We start from the raw sequence: 20,783 nt of genomic DNA on the forward strand, positions 1-20,783 counted from the left end.
CACAGGGCTCTACAGGACACTGGGGCTCTCCCGAAGGTGCTGAGGGGTTCCCTGCCACCTCCTTCCTGTCCTGACCAGCCCTGGTCAGTTGGTCTCTCATTCCTGGCTCCAGGGGCTGTGGCCAGAGACTCCCAGCTGGGCTCCTGCCCCTGTGCCCGCTCCCACAGTTCCTCCTTGGCAGAGAACCCCTTCTCAGGCCTTGAGACCTCTCTTCTTCCTGTTTGCGCCTGTGTGGTAGCTGCTCTGGCCCCGCCCACACATGCCCCATGCCCAGTGAAAGTCATGACCGGGTGGTCATTGTGGATACGTGTGCCCTGCCTTTGCCCACGCTGTGCCCTCTGCAGGTCCACTCTAATCCTGTCCTTCCAGGCCTTTTGCAGATCCCTCCCGCCTCAGGAAAGCCTGTCCCCATTCTCCCACTTGGGTTTGATCTGCTCTTTGTCCTTTCCAGGATGGCTTAGGTGCTGTTTTTTAATCTGGTTGTGTTTTAGCCACCTCAGTGCATGGAAGGGTCCTTGAGGGCGGGGACCATGGGTTCCTCTGCTGGGCTCCACAACAACTGCTTTTTGGCCACCGACGAGTCGAGTCAGGCACTGTGCTAGGTACTTTGCGGCCAAATCACACGGAAACCTCCCTTCTAGTGGCTCCTAAAAGGTGGGCGGAGCTCTTCCCGTTGAACAAGTGGAAATAGGTCAGAGAGCCTGTGGCATTTCCTGGGATCGCTGGGCTGAGGGAAATGCAGGTCCCCCTGACCATTTGAATGCAGGTCAGCTGGCCTCTGGAACCTCTTTTCACCAGACCCTCCTGTGCCTGTGTCCCCACTACTGTCCCCATAGCTTCCTCCCACTCGGCAAGCTTGGCAGTAACTCACACGGAGTTGCAGAAAAAGGCCCAAGGAGACCTGAGCTGGTCGCGGGGTGGGGGTGCAGACTGACCGTGCTGTCTCCACTTCACCCTTTAATAGCCGTGTTTGCCAGCTGGCGTGGAATGCACCAGCCATCCAGTCAGTCACTAATTCATTTCTAAACCAGTCGGGGAAGCTGACAGGATGGGTGAGCGCTCGGTGCCCTTGGATGGGCAGCAGTGAGAGGGATGTCCACCATCAGGGTCGTGACTACCTGCCCTCTGGAAGTGTGTTCGCCTCCTCATCAGGTCAGGGAAGAGCCCAGGGGCTCCGAGGCTGGCTGTCGGGGTGCAGTCAGGTAAGGTGGGCTACCTGCTGGCCCCGGGGCCTCTTCCTTCCTTCTGCTCTCTCTGTGTCCCTTTGTCCCTGCCTGACATCCCCAGGGGCACCTGTGTGCTGACTGAGGCTGTGGCCCTTGGTGTAGGCAGCCTCATTCCGTGCCGTTCACTCCCGTCCCCCACCTCCTCTGCTCCCAGCTTGGTGCCCAGCTCTGGGGCCCAGCTCCACTTCTCCCCGAGCCACACTTCCGGGGGTCACAAGCACTCAGACCGTAGCCCTGGGCCAAGCTAGTGAGCCCAGCTAGTGAGCCCCTGTTTTCTTATCTGTTGATGTGCAGAGAGAACCAGCCTGGCATTCTTGTGTCAGGGTGGCCCCATCCCCAGAGCACTGTTCCTCTCCAGGGCTGGGTGACTCCTTCTGTCCCTCCCCATCCAATGCTTCCTACAGGAGTAGTCAGGATGGTGGTTCTGGGAGGGGAATGGTGTCTAGCATCGTGCGTGTTACATTCAGTGCTACTCTGCGTGTCACCTCAGTCCTCACTCTTATGCCTGGCTGGCCGCTTTTCTGTCCCTCACACATGCTGTGTGTGCATAGGTACACACACATGTATACGCACACAGGTCTCAGGGCCTTTGCACTTGCTTTTTCTTGTGGCTTCAGTGCTATACCACTGACATCTTCTGGCTTCATTTCCCCATTTCCTCCTGTTCAGATGGACTCTCCTGCCTCTGAGAGCTCCCTGATGGGGTTCGTCCTCCACCTGACACTCCCGGCCTATGTGTATTTCTCTCGCTGTGATGGTGTCTTCTCACTTGAGTGCAGGGGGAGTGAGGGCAGGGACTGGCTCACAGCTGCAGACCTGGAACAGGGCTCCAGTCTGCACCACTGGCATCCGGGCCAGTCCTTCTGTACTGTGGGCTGTTCCGTGTGTTGCAGGGGGCTCAGCGGTGTCCTGGCCTCTACGCACCAGATGCTGATAGCACCCACTTTGGTTACCACAATCTAGAATGTCTTCAGATGCTGCCAAATGTCCCCATCCTGAATGGAGGGGAGGGCAAGAGCCCCTGGCTGAGAACTACTGGCCTAGGACAAGTATGCAAAACCTTTTGATACTGTCACAGATAACCCAGCTGACCTTTATCGTGACCCTGTGTGACATGACATGGGAGGGTTTGACAAGGCAGCGGGGAGGGCTGGGTTCTACTCTGTGTCCCTCTCCTAGTGTCCTCACCCTAGTGGGCTCACACCCTCCCCGTTCCCACCCTGGGAGGGTCTCGGGCTGCAGGGGCCATGTGACTGGCATGGAAGCAGGCAGAGGGGGAAGTAGGGGGCTGGGGAGGGAGAGGTGGTGCGGGGTGACCAGGAGCCAAGTGGAGATGCTGTGGCTCCTACTTCCCACACACTCAGTGGGCAGGGGACAGCACCGATGACCTTTGGGAGGCTCAGGCCTCAGAGTCAGACGGGCCTTAGCTCGAAGGCTTCCTCAGTGTGGCCTTGGAGAGGCTTTCCCTGCTGGGAGCCTCTGTGTGCTCATCTGTGGATGGAAACAGCCCTACCTCAGTGCCTCTTGTCTCTTGAGGCTGAGGAGGGTACATCTGATAAAGGGCAGAGGCACAAGGCCTCAGCTTGGCCACCTGTGAGAGGGTGCAGGTGGGTTCTCTAAACCTCTCCTAAGGCTCAGACGTGGGAAGTCCTGTTTCCTTGTGACCCCTGGAGGGGTCTTCTTCAGCTCTTCTGAACTCCTGCTGTCCCTCCTTCACCTCCACGTAGCTTCCAGGACAGCTCACTGGTGGAAGGAGCCCTGGACGTAAGGAGAGCTCCTGCCTGGCTTGCTGTGTGACCTCACTCATCCGCAGCCTGGCTGGGCCCGAGCCCCCCTCAGGTGGTAACCCTAACAGCTCTGGCCCCAGCGCTGACCCCGAAAACCACGAAAGTGTCAACTTTGAGTGTGTTTGACAAGGCCCCAGATCTGGAGTGGGGCTTACAAGTTTCCCAGGAAGGGGAGCCCCGAACTCCCCACTTCATCTCTGCTCCCAGCCTCTCTTCTTCTACATTGCAGCCCCACTTGCTTTGGCTGGAATGATTTCTTTGATTTGTGCCCTAGTGTCTCCCATGATTCGAGGTGCTTGTCTACGGCCACATGACCCTGAATGGGCCTGAGCTCATCAGAATTCGGGGTGGCCGCTGGCTTGCATGAAGCCCCAGGGCAGAAGCCCTAGGCAGGGCTGGGGTGCCTGTTCCCTGCCTCTCGGCCCCTTCCTGCTTCATTAGCACCTTTTATAAATCTACTGCCAGGCCCTGCTTCCCCAGTGCTGGGAAAGTGTGCGCTGTCTGGGAAGCCCTGCCTGGGGCTGCGTTTTCCTTGAAGAACACCCTCTGTCACCCGTAAGGGGCACCCAGCCCTGGGCCCTCGCTCTGAGTTCTGCCTCCTCCTCCTCCTCCTCAGTGCAGAGCCTTGGGCTTCCGGGGGCGGGGGGGCTGTGGTCTTTTTCCACTGCGTCTCGCTGTGATGTCACAGGTAGGGGTGATGGCACTGTGGTTTTGGGGTGCTCCGCTGTGAGCTGGGGACGAGGAAGTGTTCATTTACAGGTGTGATTTCCTTCGGCAGGGGAGGTGAGCGTTGGGGTGTTGGCTGGTGGCGTCCTGGGCCTGCAGCTCTGTCGTGGCTGTCATCCCTTCCTGAGGGCTGTGATGAGCCACCCAGCCGCTGAGCCTCTGTCTCTTCTTTGCGCAGGAGGAGGGGTTGGGACTGTCACCTCTGGAGGTTTGCAGTCCCCAGTCTGAGCTGTCTGTCCCACAGGGAGGCTGCAGGGCCGCTTCGAGGGCCTGGCGAGTTGCCCAGACACCCGTGGGAGTGTTCTGCCGGGGGAAGCTGACAGCACGGTGGTGCTGATGGCCGCAGGAGACTCCCGTTAGGAGTGCTGGGCCCGCTGTTCTGTCCTCCTTAGCAGCTGGTTGACCAGAGCTGGGGCAGAAATTCCCAGGGGCTCTGTGGTCTCTTTGCCCTCCGCAGATGAGTGGCTGCTGCTGCGTGAGTCACCGTCTGAGCAAGGCCCTGGGCGGGAGCAGAGCGGGAAGGAGCCCAGGGACGGGGACCAGGCCTGAGGTCTGTCCTGTGACCTGGGAATGAGGTCGAGGGTCTCAGAAGGCCAAGTTCAGCCCAGCTTTGACGCTGATCGTGGTCCTCTGGGGAAGGGCCCAGCGCTTTGCCTCGGTTAGCGGGACGGGACTGCTGCCCATGTCCTGGTGTCCCTGCCTGGCCTTCCACCCGCTGACCCCCAGCCCGGCCTCTGTCCATCTGCAGCTCACGGCGGCCCAGGCTCCCGGGGATCCTGTCCAGAGTGGCTCTGCTCGGCTCTCCTGCTCCTGTGTCATCAGGAGCCCCACACCCTGCTCCTCCCAGTCCCCTGGGGCCCCCTACTGCACCTCCTGGTAGACCCCTCTTCTTCCAGGCGTCACTCTCCTGTTCCCATGGCTCCGCTTGCTTCCATGCCCGGCGTGGTCCTCTGGGCACCGCCCTCACCTTCTCCGTTCTTCCCCCATCCCGTCCTCTGCCTGCAGCACCCACGTAGGGGAGCTTCTCTGCCCTGAGTGGGTCCCAGGGGCTGGCAAGCTGGCACAAGTGATCCCAGAGGGGAACGCAGGAGAGGGAGGTGGGGAGAGCAGGAATGAGGCCTCTGGCTGTGAAAAGTGTACCGGGGCAGGATGGCACGTGAGGCTGTAGATGCGGGACCAGCGTTAGGAGCTAGTAACACAATTCTGCAGATGTCCCTTTACCACCGAGCCCTGTCCCTGTGACTAGGTTGGTAAATGAATTGGTTGCTACATGAGGAATGTATGTAGTTTGTACATTGCAATATTCAGAACAGAGAAATGGCCCAAGGACACACCAACCTGAGGACTTTGGTTTTATTTTCGTAACTTTTTTTTTTTTTGAGACAGGGTCTCGCCTTGCAGTTCAGGGTGGTCTGGAAATCACTATGTAGCTGGCCTCGAACCTGCAGCAATCTTCCTGCCTCAGCCTCTCACATGCTGGTATTATAGGTGTGCACCACCATGCCCAACATTTTATTTTCGTAACTCTTACGTGCAGTACTGTAATGTATAACAGAACATAAAATAGCAGTACTGTACTGTACAGTACAATCAGCAAAAATTACAGTACTGTATAAACAAGGTGCACTGCACAAAAAGAAGGTATTGAGGCTCCCTGAACAAGTTGTACAGAGCTGTACAAAAAGAAGACTGGTTGTAAGTCTGAATAGTCAGTAAACAGATAGGTCTGTTAAAGGAATGTCTGTATTAAAAATTATAGCAATAGCCTGGCCTGGTGCAAATGTCTGTAGTCCCAGCACTTGAGAAGCTGAGGCAGGAGGATTGCTACAAGTTTGAAGCCAGCCTGGACTACATGGGGAGACCATGTCTCAAGAAAACAAAAAGAGTGGCTGGGTGTGGTGGCCCAGGCCAGTGATCCTAACGCTCTGGAGGCTGAGGCAGGAGGGTCACTGTGAATTCAAGGCCAGCCTGGGTTCCATAGTGAGTTCAAGGCCAACCTGAAGTACTTAGAGAGACCCTGTCTCCAAAAACAAAATTAAAAAGGGCCGGGGTGCACTCAGGGCAAAGGCCCTGGATTCAATCCCCAGTACCAAGGAAAAAATTTATAGCAACTGTAATTCCAGGTGAGACTTCTGGGGGAGTTTATAAGACATTTTATGTGCGTTATCTCAGTCTTCATGTCAGACCCAGGAGGTTTGAACTATTTTCAGTCCCATTCTACAGATGAAAAAACTGAGATGTAAACCTCTTTTATTTATTTAAAAACAAAAAAAGCAGGAGCTGGGGAGCTTAGATGAATGGTAGAGCATGTGCTTACCATATGCAAGGTCCTGGGTTCTATTCTTGTTTTTGTTTTGTTGTGTTGAGACAGGATCTTGCTATGTAGTCCAGGCTGGCCTTGAACTAGCTATGTAGCTGAGGGTGGGCTTGAACTCATGGTGATCCTCCTGCCTCAGCCTCCTGAATGCTGAGATTACAGGTGTGTGCCACCATTCCTGGCTCATCAGAATATTTAACAACTGTAACACAGGGACCACCCAGTTGCCCTGGACATCAGCTGTAAACAAACCGGTCAGGACAGATGCCAGCTATAACAATGGGTACTGCCTGGCCTGAGTAGACCTGGCCAGGCTCCTCAGATCTGAGGGGGCAGCGGCTTCTGCCTTCCCTTCCTCTTTGGGGAGTGGGCCAGGAACTGAGGCTGAGAGCTGCTGGCCCAGGGGTGCCAGGCAAAGGCCCAATGTATCAGTTGCCCTCTGGCTTCATAGCCAGCGGGGGACAGGTGACCACAATTGTCCCGAGATGCAGAAGAGGTGATGACGGCGGGTGTCGGGGAGGCTTCATGCTCAGGGTCATGCCGCTCCTTCAGTCGGAACCGGGTGCCACCCACAGGCTCCAGAACAGAGCTTCAGCCACCACCCAGATGTGGGCAGTGGAAGCAACATGGGCACCAAGTCTGCCCCACTGGGACGGTGCCCCCTCTTTATAAGTCCCCTTCCTGCCCACAACTCCCACAAGCCCAGCTCATTGCAGCTAATTGGAGAGTCAGACTTTTGGTTCTGTTCAGCAGGGTGGCGTCTACCAGGCACCTGCTGCTTCGTGCACAGGGCTGTGAGTAATGACAGTGACAGTGCGTGACACTGAGCTATCCCTGCCGTCCAGGCGCTGTGCTGAGCCCTTGGCACACACTGACAAGTGAGTCATGGCAGCCTTGTCAGTTGGGCATTGCTTCTGTCCCCAGATGACAAAATGGAAACAAGAGAGTGGCCGAGCTGGGATTAAAACCAGGTCCTGGCCTGGGCAGTGTAGAAGAGATAGCCCTGAGTGGTCAGGGCCCCCAGGGGACCCCTGAACCGGAGGTTTTCGTGAGATGGTAGCAGAGGGGACTCTGAAAGGAGCCGAGGGGTCTGCCCTGCAGGAAGCTTGGTCAGAGGTGGTGGCTGGAGCAGGGCGTGGAGAGGGGCGTGTGGCATCTGGTGACAGGTAACCTGAGGACAGGGTGGCAGGTGCTGGCAGAGCCCTGGCAGTGGGAGCGGACAGATGCTGGTAGAAAGGACCAGCTTGGGTGTAGGAAAGTGACGTAGGTCCGTCTGCAAAGGGGCTTGTGGCTGGGAGAGAGGAGGCGAGGTGGTGAGAGGGGCCCAGGTGCTGGAGACTGGGGAAGCCACGTGGACAGGCCTCGAGGAAGGTGACGCTGGGGAGGGTTGTGGCATCCTCTGTCACTAGACTGAACGTTGCTAGGAGGCGGAGACCACATCTAGGCGTCTTTGTACCGGGCCCGTATGCAGAACAAAGCCTGTCCCCAAGAACCGGATCCCAGCCCGGGTTCCTGTCTGCCCCAGCTCACTTCTGAAGCAGCATCAGAGGCAGGCAGCTGAGGACGACACACCCCACCCCGCTCCGCCGCCCGCCCGTTACACGCTGGGCTGGGTCGTTTCTCTCTGTGACGGCAGGCGGGCCTCCCCGCCTGGCCCCTGCGTCACCGTGACGGGCCTGTCAGGACGTGGTTGCAGCCCCAGTCTGTGGGGCTCCTGCGAGGGCCCGGGGTCCACCCCCAAACAGCCTGGAGACCTGCTGTGTAGATGCAGTTTCTCTATTGCGGAAGATGGTTTCTGCCTATGCGGGGGCCCTCGGGTCCTTGGCAGCTGCCCGTGCCTCTCTTCCCGTCAGCTCCTCGATGGGCTCTTTGCAAAACGAGGGAGCGGGACAGGATCACAGTGCGTAACGTCATCAGAGGGCATGGGGGCAGATGTCGCCATGATAGCTTGGCTCTGCCATGCCAGTGCTCCGAATCTCTGAAGCCCCCGTTTCTGCATCTGTAAAATAGGCTTGCACTGATCTCATTGTGTTGGTGCAAGGAAAAAATGAGAGAGTGTTGATGAATGTGCCCAGCATGGCGTCTGGACATAGTAGATGCTTTTCCTGCTTGGAACAATCTCTACCGGGCCTCCTAACTTGTGTAAAGGGTAGGCCTAAGGGGTACTCTCGAACCCAAACTCTGTCCCCAAACCCTGGAGCTTCTCCCTGTCACTTTGTCCCCTCCTGTCTCCTTCCTGAGCTCAGCTGGGGGATCCTTGTCCAGGGGAGCCCCAGGGAAGCCTGGGAGTGGCCCTTAATTTCCCAAGGATCTAAGGGGATCACTGGGAAATCAAAAAGCCATGCAGCCCCCTGCAGCATGCTGAGCCAAGGTGGCAGAGGAGCCAGGGTATGGGGCTGTCACACGACACCATCTCAGGCGTCACTTCTTCCTCCTTCCCCCGGCCTGCTCTTTCCCTTCCTCTCTCACTGTCTATTTATAAACGGGAGAAGGGGCGAAGAGCTGCACATTGGGCCTCTTGAAGGAGCTTGTTCTGCAAGTAGGACAAGAGGCAAATCAGCCAGTCCTGGGGTCCCTGGTCCCTGAGAGCTGACAGATCTGGAATCACAGAGACCTACGTGGACGCCTGGCCTGGCCCTCGCTGACTGATGACCAGTGTCCCTCCCACCCAGTCCTGTCCCTAGCTGTGCTGAGTCCTCTAGGGTGTGGGGGGGAGGGGACAGGAAGAGAGGGCACAGGGGAGGGCAGGTGGCATCTGACTTCCCAGGTGAGCCGAGCTATGCCAGGGAAGTCTGGTCATCTAGAGCTTCGCCCTCAGCCAGCCTCTGGGGCTCATTTTGTTTCTTTCTTTTTTTGAGGCGGGGAGTAGGACAGGGTCTCATTGTATAGTTCAGGCTGGCCTTGAAATTGTGGTGTTTCTCCTGCCTCAGCCTCCTGAGTGCTGGCATTACAGGCTTGTGCCACCCAGCTCAGCGGGTGGGGCTCAGTCTTGCCCGGACCTGAGGCCACCCCACCCTTTAGCTGCCACTCACAGACCCCAGCTCTGGGCTTTGGGCACCCACCTAGTCGGACTCCTTATCTGGGGTCCTATTACTGCCATGCTCCTCTGAGCAAAGTTCCTTTGAGCCAGCCCAAGGCTGCCCTCCAGGAGGCCCACGGGAATCTCCCTCTCCCTGTGCCGCAGCGTGGCCTGGCCACTGGGACACCACTTCCGTGAAATGGGCACAGTGGCACCTGTCTCACTGGTTGGATGTTGGATTCAGGGGCAGTTTTCTTGCCTCTGCTGTTGTCTGTCATTGTCCATCCATCTTCTTCCATCTATCTGTGTATCTATCTTCATCATCACCATTTATCATCTACCTGCCATCTACCTGTCCATGTCCTATCTAGCTACCTATCTAGCATCTATCTACCTGTCCATCCGTCCGTCCGTCTGTCCATCCATCCACCCATCCATCCACCTCCAGTTCCCTCACTACTGGGTCACAGAGTCCGCACCTTTAATCTCCTCCATGATTTCCAGATTTTCACCTAGGGCCCCATATTTTGAAGGACCAAGTCCTGCTCTAAACACGCTGACTCAGCCAAGTGCAATCCAATCCATTTCCTCATTTTAGAGCACAGGCCCCTCCCTGGCCTGGGTGGGATGCTTAGCCCAAATCAAAGGAGCTGGAGGCCTCCTTGGCCCTGGGCTTCCTAGAGGTGTTCCTGCATTCTGGGGATCTCCAGGGCCCCCAGCTTTGGTCCCTGTGGTGGCCTGGAGGCCCAGCTCCCAGACTATGGCTTGGGCCCAGCCCCTGCTCTGGGGTGCTGGGGCTGGAGGGAGTGACCTTTTGTCCTGCTCTGCTTGGGGGCTTTCTGTTCCTCATTGTTTGGCCATGACAGGGCTCTAGTTTGTTTTTTTTTTCTGTCCAAGAGGACAAACAGGCCTGGAGGTTGCTGGGGGAGGCCTGGAGTCACACTCAGCAGGAGGAAGTGCAGGGCTCTAATCACAGAAGCTTCAGAAGGAGAAGTGGGAGGGAGGAGGCTCGGGTGATGGGTCCAGCTGCCTGCCCTTAGTGCTCCCGGGCAGCAAGGAGCCCAGACTTGGCCCAGGGACGCCCCTTTCCTATCAGGCCCTTTGAGCCCTGACAGGAAATCCTCCCCGGCCAGAGCAGGAGCAAGACGCTCCCCTAGTTGCCGCTGCCAAGGGGTGCTGGGGTCCCGAGACCTGGCTGGCCACCTGCCACTCCTCCCTGGGGTGGGGGCTGGAGGGGCAGGCGCAGCCTCGAGGAAAGCCAGTTTGGGGTGTTGAGGGGAGAGTTGGGCCCCCACAGCAGTTAGTATTTAGTTGAGTGCTGCATGCAGAGGGGCGGCCCCGGAAGGTGTGATTTCTCTGGTTAGGGTTCCCCCGGGTCTTAGCGCTCCCAGGTCACCTTGCTCTGTCCCCAGGGCCGGGTAATCAGACCCCATGGGGTTCAGCCACAGAGCGTCACCATTGCAGGACAGTTCCTTGCTCTTTTCCTTTCTCTGAGGCACCGGCTCGGGGGCCCTGAGAGTCCCATCTGTGAGGATTGGCGGTCAGCATCAGTGACAGCCCTGGTGCCTCAGGGACGAGGAGAGAGGCCTCACACACTGCAGGAAGCCCTGGCAGGGGTGTTCGCCCCGAGCATCCCCTGTGTCCAGCGCCACTGTGGGAGGGAAACACGGGGTGAGTGCACAGGGGTGCAGGTGTGAGGTGTGGCTGAAGGCCACGGGGAGGGGAGACGGGAGGGGAAGGACAAGTAAAAAGGATAAGATGTGGTATGTACCTGTACCAACTCCGCATGATGAGCATACTCATTATGTATCACAAGCATACTGATACAAAAGGGAGAAGTTATTACAGTGAAAGACACATTGCCACGAATCCCCCTCAAAATCTTCCCCTCACTTCCAACACACTTATCCCTTTATTCTTGCCACTTTCCGAAACAGTTCTAGAAGTCTTTTGGGTTTGTTTTTTTTTTTTTTTGCTTAAATTCTTTTATTGATACATTTTAGGTATATACTGTGTTTACATTTATCATTGGGTGCTTGTACCTGTACATGATGTATTTTGATTCTTATTTATTCCCCATTACCTGTGCGCCCTTCACCCCCTCCATCCTTCCCTATTTACATAGATTTCGTTTCCATTTTTTCCTTTTCTCACAATTTTTCCTTTCCCTTCTTTCCTTTCCCCTTCCCCTCCCACTTCCTATCCCTTTGGACCTTTTCTTCCTATTTCAAATTATCAATTATTCATTTTAATCCTTACACTTTCAGTATCTCACACTAGAGAAACTATTCGGTATTTACACATGTGTGCCCTATTTATTTCACTTAAGAGTATGGCCTCAATATGCATCCATTTAGCTATAAATGTCTCTAGTTTTAGTTCTTTATGGCTGAGTAGTACTCTGTTTTTTTTTTTTTTGTACCGGGGATCGAATTTGGGTCCTTGCGCTTGCGCAGCAGGCGGCGAAACCACTGAGCTAAATCCCCGGCTCCCTAGTACTCCATTTTATAAAAAAATTTTCAGGTTTTTTTTGAGACAGGGTCTCCCTGTTGTTTAGGCTGCCCTTGAACTCACTGTATAGCCCAGATTGGCCTTGAACCCAAGGTGATCCTCCTGCCTCAGCCTCTGAAGTCCTAGGATTACAAGATTGAGCTTTTATAAGTGTCTTTAGTTTCACTGTTGTGACTGCCTCAATGTCCTGAATTGATTAAAAGTGTTCACCTTTCTCGGTCATTTTGACATTAGAGAAGAGTTCTGGTGAATAGTGTGGATGAGGACACCCCATTATATTTTTACACTCAGTAGCAGCATTCGCGATAGTTTTTGTTTTGTTTTTTTTTTTTTGGAGGTTAAGAGTAGGAAAATGTACTAGAGAATAGGAATGTGTAATAAGAATAGCTCCTGAGGGCCGCGGATTTAGCTCAGTGGTTCCGGCGCCTGCCTCGCAAGCGCAAGGACCCGAGTTCGATCCCTGGTACCAAAAAAAAAAAAAAAAAAAAAGAGAATAGCTCCTGAGAGACAGGAGGGGTCCCCAATGGGTTGCCAAGGAGGCCACTTCTCACAGGGAGTTTTACAGAGCAAAGTCACAAAGGGAGGGTACAACACATTCACTGTAGTTTTGATGATACCTCGTTAAACCTGAAAGAAGACATGCAGGACCACTTCAGAAAGCAGCAAGGAGGATGGGATAAATGTGTTCAAAGGGAACACGTTGAGGAGGATTAATGGGAGCATGTCTTTTACTGTGATAAAAGTTTTAATGTAAACATTCACCATGTATTTTGATCACACCTCATACATGGATGTGGGTGGTATGTGTGTTTGTGTGTGTGCGCATTTGTGCGTGGAGCCAGGCGTGTGTGAATTACAGTCCAGAGGGATCCCAGTGACTCGGACTTGGAGCTGCAGTCCCCACTCCACTGGCCCAGCCATCCACCTTTCTTCCAGTCTTGCCAGAACCATGGTCTTGGTTGGGCCGGGCCAGAGGCCGGCCAGGTGCTGGGTTTAGGTTTGGTGGCCCTAGTGCCAGGGTCAGGCTCCTGCCCCAGGACATGACATTGTATGGAGCTCCCTGTTTAGATGAGCAGTGTCCAGCACTGGTCTATGCCAGGCTCCAGGCACAGTAGCCCAGTCTGCAGGCTTGGAGGGCAGCCACGTCTGCCCAGAAGGAGCCAGGAGGAGGAGGTCAGGATTCTGAGTGACTCATTCAGGGTGGGGCACGGGCAGGGAGCCTGCTGTGGGTGGCTGCTGTCTGAGAAAGGCCCTTCGGGTGCTTGGGATTCTGTCAGAGGAAACACGAGACAGTTAGGAGACCTGGGATGAGAACTGCTGCTTCGTGCCACAGCCTGAAAGCCAGCCCTGTGGGTCTCACCCTGATGGCTTCCAGCTGTTGGCACCAAGCTGCATGCAGCCAGTTGAGCAGGGAAGACAGCTGGGTTACAGACCTGTTTGTCACATAGCTCCAGGCAGTAACAACCCCAGGCTGCACTGGGGAGGCTGAGGGAAGGCAGAGGCAGCCACCTCGCCCTCAGATCCAAGGAGCCTGGCCAGGTCCACACAGGCAGGGCAGTACCCGTTACTGTAGCTGGCGTCTGTCCTGACTGGTTTGTTTATAGCTGATGTTCAGGGTGACTGGTTGGTGCCTGTGTTACAGCTGTAAAATATTTTGATGAGCCAGGCGTGGTGGTGCATGCCTGTAATCCTAGTACTCAGGAGACTGAGGTAGGAGGATTGCCAAGAGTTTGGGGCCAGCCTGGGATACATAACAAGTCCCTGTCTCCTTGTTCCCTTGTGTTAGAAGTAAAGTCCAGAGAGGTTGAGGCCCTTGCCCGTGTCTGCACAGCTGGTAAGTGGTAGAATGAGGAACTGAAACCAGGCCTCTATGACTCAATACCCTTATCTGGGGAGAGGCCTGATGGTTCTTTCAGTAAAGGTTTATGGAGCTCCTGCCACCACGTGATTGCAGCTGGTGGTACCGTGAGGCACGAGCCAGCCTTCATTTCTGACCTAGGACTGCCCGCTGGTCATTTCAAGGCGGAGTCTGTCTGCAGGGCTTCGAGGGACTCGGGTATGTGCGTGCATATCCCCTCCTTTGCTTGTGTAAACAGGTACACGCCCCTGTTTGCCTGGTGAGACAGCAACCCGAGTGCACTCTGAGCATGCGCACAGTCTCGCAGAGGCAGTAGAGGAATGGGGGTCCCTGGAGGCCCAGGTGCCCAGCCGGGGCTTCTAGAGGGAAGACTTGGACTCAGGGACGTGTCGCCAGGGCTCCTGGGACAGACACAGTGGTGACTGTCGGTGCTGCTCTGCACTTCCGGTGGGTCTCTCATGCCTGAGGGAGGAAAGCTGTTCTTTCTCAAGAGTCTGTCCAGTTCTGTGCCTCCTCGGCACCCCTTTGCTTTCCTCTTCTCCCTCCTCTTTCTATTCATTTGCTGCTTTTCTCTTTGCGAAGGCACCTGGCAGAGTAATCGAGAGCATGAACCATGAGATCAGACAGGACCTGGGTTCACATCGCCCTGTGTCCCTGGGGCTGGGCCCCGGGGTGAGTGGCCTACCCTCCTCCCACCTCAGTGCCATTCTGCACCGGCTGCAGGGAGGAGCCAGCTTCGCTGGGTAGCATGCACGCTCCTGTCTGGGTCCAGACTCCAGAAGCAGAGCCCAAGCAGGGATTTCTGGGGTGTCCTGGGAGGGCTTTCCAGGAAGGGGGCTCCTGTGTGGCCAACACCGCAGCCCCAGGGGACAGGCTGGTGACTGGGGCTGCATGGGGGCAGCAGCCCTTCCACCCCTCGGAACTGCAATACCAGTGTGCCGGAAGTGCACATGTTCATTTCCGGAGCCAGCCCTGCCCTGGCTGCACCCAGTGATGGTCTTGGGGTCCATGCAGACACACCCATGGGGGTGGAAGGACAAGCAAAGGCTCCATTTGGGGACAATGACATGATTGTTAGAAGGGCCGTATCCATGTTCCGAGAGAGACCAGAGGAGGAAGAGGAGCCTCAGCCAGGCTGTGGGAGTCAGGGAGGGCTTCCTGGAGGAGGAGCCCCAGCAGGCAGAGGGCCGAGCATGTGCAGGACAGGACCTGGGTGGCAGCGTCTCTGACAACTGTCTCGCCTTCCCCTTTCCAGGATATGTTCATGCCCTACGCACCGGAATCTGGGACCAAGTGCCAGGTGAAAGAATATTATGAGAATACTGCTGGGATGTGCTGCAGCTTGTGTCAACCTGGTGAGGGGCGGCTGGGGGGGGAGGGACTGGTGCCCCTGGGCCTTTGCACATCCATCATTCTGCCTGGCGCATCCCCAGCTCCTGTTCCTGGTTAACTCCGAGGTGTCCTTTAGACCTCAGCTGAGCCGTCCCTTGGCCATGTGGCATCTGCTCCTTAGCAGAGAGCACAGAAAAATGAACTGAGAGATGCACGCTCCTGGCTGTCAGGAAGTGCAGAAAAGGGTCAAGGGGGTGTGTGACAGAGGGACAGAGTGAAGTGCCTGCTAAGTTACAGGGGTCTGGGAGGTCTCCTTGAGGAGGTGACACTGGCCAAGCCCTGAATGGTGAGAAGTTCAGAGTCCAGAAGCCCCTGGAGGGTTGGAGCCATTAGCTTGAGATGTAGGATGACCATGAGTCTTTCCTAAAGCCATTTAATGAGACCCCAGGCAAAGGGACCTTGCTTCTATTAACTGTGCATTCAATATCAATCCTAGCACTCTGGAAGGCTGAGGCAGGAGGATCCCAAGTTTGAGCCCAGACTGGGCAATTTAGAAAGACCCCATTTCAAAATCAAAATAATTCTTGGATTATAAAATTCACTAAAGGGCTGGGGATTTAGCTCAGTGGTTTCGCTGCCTGCTGCGCAAGTGTAAGGACCCGAGTTCCATCCCCGGTACCAAAAAAAAAAAAAAAAAAATTTACTAAAGCCAGGTATGGTGGCACACGCCTGTAATCCCGGCACTCCAGAGGCTGAGGCAGGAGAATCACCATGAGTTCAAGGCCAGCCTAGGCTACATAGGGAGTCCATGGCCAGTGTGAACTACACAGTGAGATCCTGTCTCAAAAACTAAATAAATAAAAATCCACTAAATTAGTGTAGCAGTGAACTTGGCAGGAAGGGGACAGGAACAGTACTGAGAAGGGCAGAAGCCTTTAAGGTTTGCTTTGGCATTCTTCTGTCCTCTGCTAGGCCCCTCTCTGGTCCTTTGGGAATCCCATGCCCTCATCCTTGATACTGGCACTGTGTTCCTGCTGCCTCCTTCCCCTTCCTGTAGTTTTTACTCTTAGAAGCTGGCAAACCAGTTCTTACTAGAGTGTGATTGACTGGTAACAATCCCAATGGTGGAATTTCAGGCATCTGGAAATAGCAGAGGGGAAGATATTTTATGAGTAGAAAGGATTGAGAGATGGAGTAATAGCTGGTTCCTGCCGGATGTGAGGTGAATGGATGGGGAAGTTAGAGCTGGGACTCTGGGGAGCAGGGAATGAGGCTGGGGTCCCGGAAGAAGCCCCGCCCTGCTGAGACTTCCGGCCTTTGCTTTCTTAGGCCAGCATGTGAAAGCCTTGTGCACCAAGACCTCGGACACCGTGTGTACCCCTTGCGAGGAGAGCACGTACACCCAGCTCTGGAACTGGCTCTACACGTGCTTAAGCTGCCGCTCCCCCTGCAGCTCTGGTGAGTGGAACTGGAGAGGGTGGCCCAGCATCCACCCTGGCCGCCATACGCCCGACGTGCGGTGGCCCAGGTGCAGTTCCTCCCCTCTGAGACGCGGCGTTCGCCTTCCAGGCCTCCCCTAGTTCTCGGCTTGGGGAAGCTGGGGGAGAATTGTGCCCCAAAGAGGGCAGGGTGGGAGTGGCCGGGAAGGTGGGGAAGGCAGAGTGGGCGTGGCCGGATTGGCAGGGATGGCTGGGTAGGCGTGGCGGGGGAAGGCAGAGTGGATGTGGCCTGATAGGCGGGGATGCCGGGTGGGGGTGGTCTATAGGGGTGACCCCGGCTGCCCGCTCCTCTTCCAGACCAGGTGGAGATTCAAGCATGCACCCCACAGCAGAACCGCGTTTGCACCTGCAGGCCAGGTCAGTTCTGCATTCTGGGGAGTCCGGACAGCTGCCGGCAGTGCATACCTCTGCGCAAGTGTCCTCCTGGCTTTGGCGTGGTCAAACCAGGTACGGTGGCGTCGTCTAGGTGGCTGGGTGCACCATTTTCCTTCACTCCTTGTCAGGCTCCTACGTATACTAGAGCCTCAGGGTTCACAGGTGAATCAGCTAAGCCCTCAGCTCCTGGGAAATCAGATGCTGCAAAAGACGAATGCGGTGTCGCCATCTGTCATCAATCCCAGCACCCTGGGAGGCCGAGGCAGGAGGATCCCAAGTTCAAACCTAGCCTGGACAACTTAGCAACTTAATGAGATCCTGTCTCAACATAAAAAAAAGGTCTGGGGATGTAGGTCAGTCCAAAGGTCCTGGATGCAATCTCCTGTACTGCAAAAATAAATAAATAAATAAATAAATAAATAGATGTTACAGGAAGGGAATCCACACACCCTGGCGACCAGCCGTGTGTGCATGTGAAAGACATGCAAGCAGAAGTCCTTGGTCCCCTAAGCCTCCCAGGGGCTCCAGTACAAGGTTCCCCTTCGTGAGGTTGGAGCGCTAAGTGGGCCTCCACTGTTCCCTTCCAGGAACTGCGAGTTCAGATGTGCATTGCGCCCCCTGTGCCCCAGGCACTTTCTCCAACACCTTGTCTTCCACTGAAGTCTGCAGGCCCCACCGAAAGTGAGTGGCTGAGCCCCTGATTCTGAAAGAGCAGAGGGGGGCACTCCCTACCTCACTGGGGTCTGAGACAGAGCCACCACTGCCCAGAGGACTGGTGCTTGAGGCCTGGCCTTAGGGGTGGGCGGGGCCCTGGGCGGGGTGGGCGGGGCCTGGGCGGGGTGGGCGGGGCCCTGGGCGGGGTGGGCGGGGTTGGCGGGGTCGTGGCCCCCTAACCACCGCTTCTCCGGCAGATGCAGCTCCGTGGCCATCCCTGGGAATGCAACTATGGACGCAGCCTGTGCGTTTGTGTCCTCCACCCTGGAAGCAGCCCCGGGCCCAGCCCGCACGCCCTGGTCAGTGTCCCAGAGTGCAGAGCCGGCGGAGCCAACTCCAGGGCCCAGCACAGCTCCAAGCACGGCCTTGCTGCTCCCAGAGGGCCCCAAGCCCCCGACTGGAAAGAGCAAGAACGGCATCTCCCTGCCAATCGGTAGGGCACAGAGCCCCTTCCTTCCTCTGCCCGGCCTCCTGCCTTCTCTTCCTCTCTGTCTTACTGACAGCCCACCGCAGTGGGACCCTTTGCTCCATCCTGGGGTGCAGGTGGCAGTGAGCCACTCTACCATGCAAGCGGCCTACACTTGTGGCCCACTGACCTTCATGGTCCGACTCGCTCCTGCCCAGCAACAACCCCAGCCACCCAGGTCCCGGATGCCTGCACACTGGTTTCTGAGTGCCTGCTTTCTTCCTAGGACTGATTGTGGGTCTGACGGCCCTGGGGCTGCTGGTCATCGGACTGGTGAACTGTGTCATCGTGACCCAGAGAAAAAGTAGGATTTCATTCCATCTGCATGCATAGTCCAGGGGTGTTCGGGAGTCCAGCACCAGGTGCCACCTTGGGCTCTGACAGACTTGGAGACCGAAGTCTGGTTCCTTTGGAGCTTAGATCCTGGGGTGGAGGCCTCTCTGCTCACTTAGCTACGGGAAGACAAAGAGCCCTCGGGTTGTCCTAGGGGTTGTTCTGGAAGTCCGAGGAGGTAGAGCTCAGGGAGCAAGGTCTCCGAGGGTGGGATATGTGCAGGAGACAGGCATCCTAGGGAGAGTAGGCATGAATAGAGGTGGGGCTGGCGCATGGCGTGGGTGGCCCAGGGCAGTGGACTGGTGTTGGTCACAACCCCTGATGTGTCCCTTCTCTTTGCAGAGAAGCTCTCCTGCCCACATCGAGAAGGCAAGGTGAGTGTCCCTCTGCCTCCTCCCTGCTCCTCCTTGGTCCCCTCCCTGAGGGGTGGGTTGTCATCTGACAAACCACAAGTTCTGTGGTCTGTCCAGGGTCATGAGGTGAGGAAGCCCTGGGTGACCCAGAGCCGAAGGTTGACACAGGCTTCTGAAATCGTATCATCGGGTTTCCTCTCCTGATTTTTCAGGCAAGGGCATTGCAGAGAGGGAAAATGACTTGCCCAAGGCCATCCAGCAGTGTCTCTGGACTCGCAGCCCAGTGCTCTTTGCCTTGCCTGACAGTATTTCAGTGGGGCCAGGATGGTTTCTTGATTCCCGACTCTTCCGCTTTCAGCTTCATGCAGTAACTGCTGACACTCGCTACCTGGTGGCACATGCAGAGCAAGCGTCCCTTCTAGGTTCTCCTGCGGCCCAGCTGCCACCTCCTCTTTCCCGACATGTGTTTCCCCATACCCAGGGCACTGAAGTGTCTGGGATGTGGCCCTGGTGCCCCTGCTTCCTTTTCTGACACTGAATTTGTGTCCACAGAGAGTGGGCCCCACCACTGTGTACTGCCCTGTGTACCCATCCACAGCCCCTGGGACCTCCCTTATCGTGCTGGTCCTGAGCCAGAATGTTTGCCCCACCTTCGCCTGTCCCTGTGGGCAGGGAGCACCCATGTCCACCCCACCCCTCGCTTGGTCTGTGCTCCCTCAGGCAGCTGCCACAGGTCCCTGCCTAAGCCCAGTGGGTAGTGACTCAGTGCCCACTCGTTCCCAGGGCTTGGGGACAGGGGCTTCTCCTTCAGGTCGGAAAAGCAGCACATGCACATGTGTGGGCTCACTCCCACACACTCATGTACGGACATGTTAGTTACCAGTGCACACATTTGCCGGGTGCCGAATGGGTGCCAGGCGTGGTGCTGAGTGTTACTTATTCTCACAGCATCCTGTGACACAGGAATATGCTCCTTGCCCCGATTTGACCGCCTAGGTCGCTTGGCCCAGAGAAGTTGAGTAACTTTCCCAAGGTGCTCAGCTGATAAACATAACCTGGGACTCAAATGCAGGGAAGTCTCTGCTCACCGCCCCGGCCCACCCACACAGATCCTCTCTAGCGTGGCCCTCCCTGTGTGGACACATGTGTGCACATACATCCCATGCCCACAGCCTGCAGACACATGCTCAGATGCAGACAGACAGACACCCGCAGGAGCCAGCCAGCAGCTCTGCCAGGGTCTCTGCTGGGATCCTGAGTTTGGAAGGTGCCTCTCAGTACTCCCCCATGGGATGCCGCCCCCAGACCCAGACTCTGGGCGAAGTTGCTCCTGAACTTTGCAACTTGTGGCTTTGGAAGAGGGAGGTGGGCTGTGACCTTTGGGGTTTCTGTTCTGCCTGGCTTTAACCACCAGCTGAGGGGTGAGGCCCGGCAGAAAAGCCCCAGCTGAGGTGGTGAGGAGTGACATTTGGATCCGTCACCCTCCAAGCTCAGAGCAGGGCTGGGGGTGAGGTAGCGGCCAAGGTCAGGGACAGGCACAGGCATATGGAAGCCACAGCTCTGGTGGGTGGGACCAGGAGCCAGGACTTTGGTGATCAGCCAGAGAGGAGCAGCCCCAGCCAGGACAGCTGTGCTCCTGCCTCAGCTCAGATCACATCTGGAATTATCCCTCCCCCAGGGCCTTGGGCTTGGCCCAGGTGGGGGTTGGGAGCACCGTTCCTGGGCCCTCCCCACCACCCTGTGCACACAGTGGCCCGCCCGCTAACTAGACAACAGATAGCCCTGGAGTGCAATTTCGAGGTGGCCCAGCTCGGGTACCCAGAACTGGGGGTTTTCTCTTGAGCCTCCGGAGTGGAACCCCCAGATTCCCAGAAAAGACATTGTGAGTTTTAGCCCAGCCCCACTGTTTCCCACCCGTGACCTTGGAGGAGTCACTCATCCATGCTGTGCCTCAGTTTCCACACCTGCACAGCCAGGGTAGCACATTTGGGAGGGTCAGTAGACTGGTGTCTGGAGAGACTTCGGCAGAACGTGGAATGGCTTGGCACTCATGCCAGCTCATATCTTATTATCATTTTGTAGGGGAAGACAGAAGTCACAGAGGAGCGGGCTGGGCTTGGGAGGCGGAGGCAGTGCAGCTGAAGGCTGAATGAAAGGGCTGCAGCGCTGAAGGATCGGATGACCACAGGGTCAGCGACCTTTCTGCCAAGGCTGGACAGCGAGTGTTAGGCTTGTGGACAGCGTGGTCTCCTTGACAGCAGCTAAGC

At 56.3% G+C, this 20,783-nt stretch overlaps 1 protein-coding gene across 2 annotated transcripts in view; it reads left to right on the plus strand.

The window, feature by feature from the left end:
* Positions 1-20,783, plus strand: part of Tnfrsf1b (TNF receptor superfamily member 1B) — a 28,370-nt gene that overhangs the window by 1,478 nt on the left and 6,109 nt on the right. Inside the window, exons 1-8 of one of the 2 annotated variants that reach the window (XM_021243543.2) lie at positions 13,737-13,891; positions 14,700-14,799; positions 16,106-16,234; positions 16,573-16,722; positions 17,238-17,331; positions 17,562-17,797; positions 18,057-18,134; positions 18,506-18,537. In XM_021243543.2, coding sequence (XP_021099202.1) covers positions 14,703-14,799; positions 16,106-16,234; positions 16,573-16,722; positions 17,238-17,331; positions 17,562-17,797; positions 18,057-18,134; positions 18,506-18,537 — 816 coding nt within the window. In that variant the 5' untranslated portion in view covers positions 13,737-13,891; positions 14,700-14,702. Of the gene's footprint in view, positions 1-13,736; positions 13,892-14,699; positions 14,800-16,105; positions 16,235-16,572; positions 16,723-17,237; positions 17,332-17,561; positions 17,798-18,056; positions 18,135-18,505; positions 18,538-20,783 lie in introns of those variants that run through there. The other variant, XM_004863540.4, reaches the window with a different exon arrangement.

Source organism: Heterocephalus glaber, unplaced genomic scaffold (genome assembly GCF_053883595.1).
Source record: "Heterocephalus glaber isolate CG9 unplaced genomic scaffold, H.glaber_assembly_v1.0 deba00001447, whole genome shotgun sequence".
NCBI lineage: Eukaryota > Metazoa > Chordata > Mammalia > Rodentia > Bathyergidae > Heterocephalus > Heterocephalus glaber.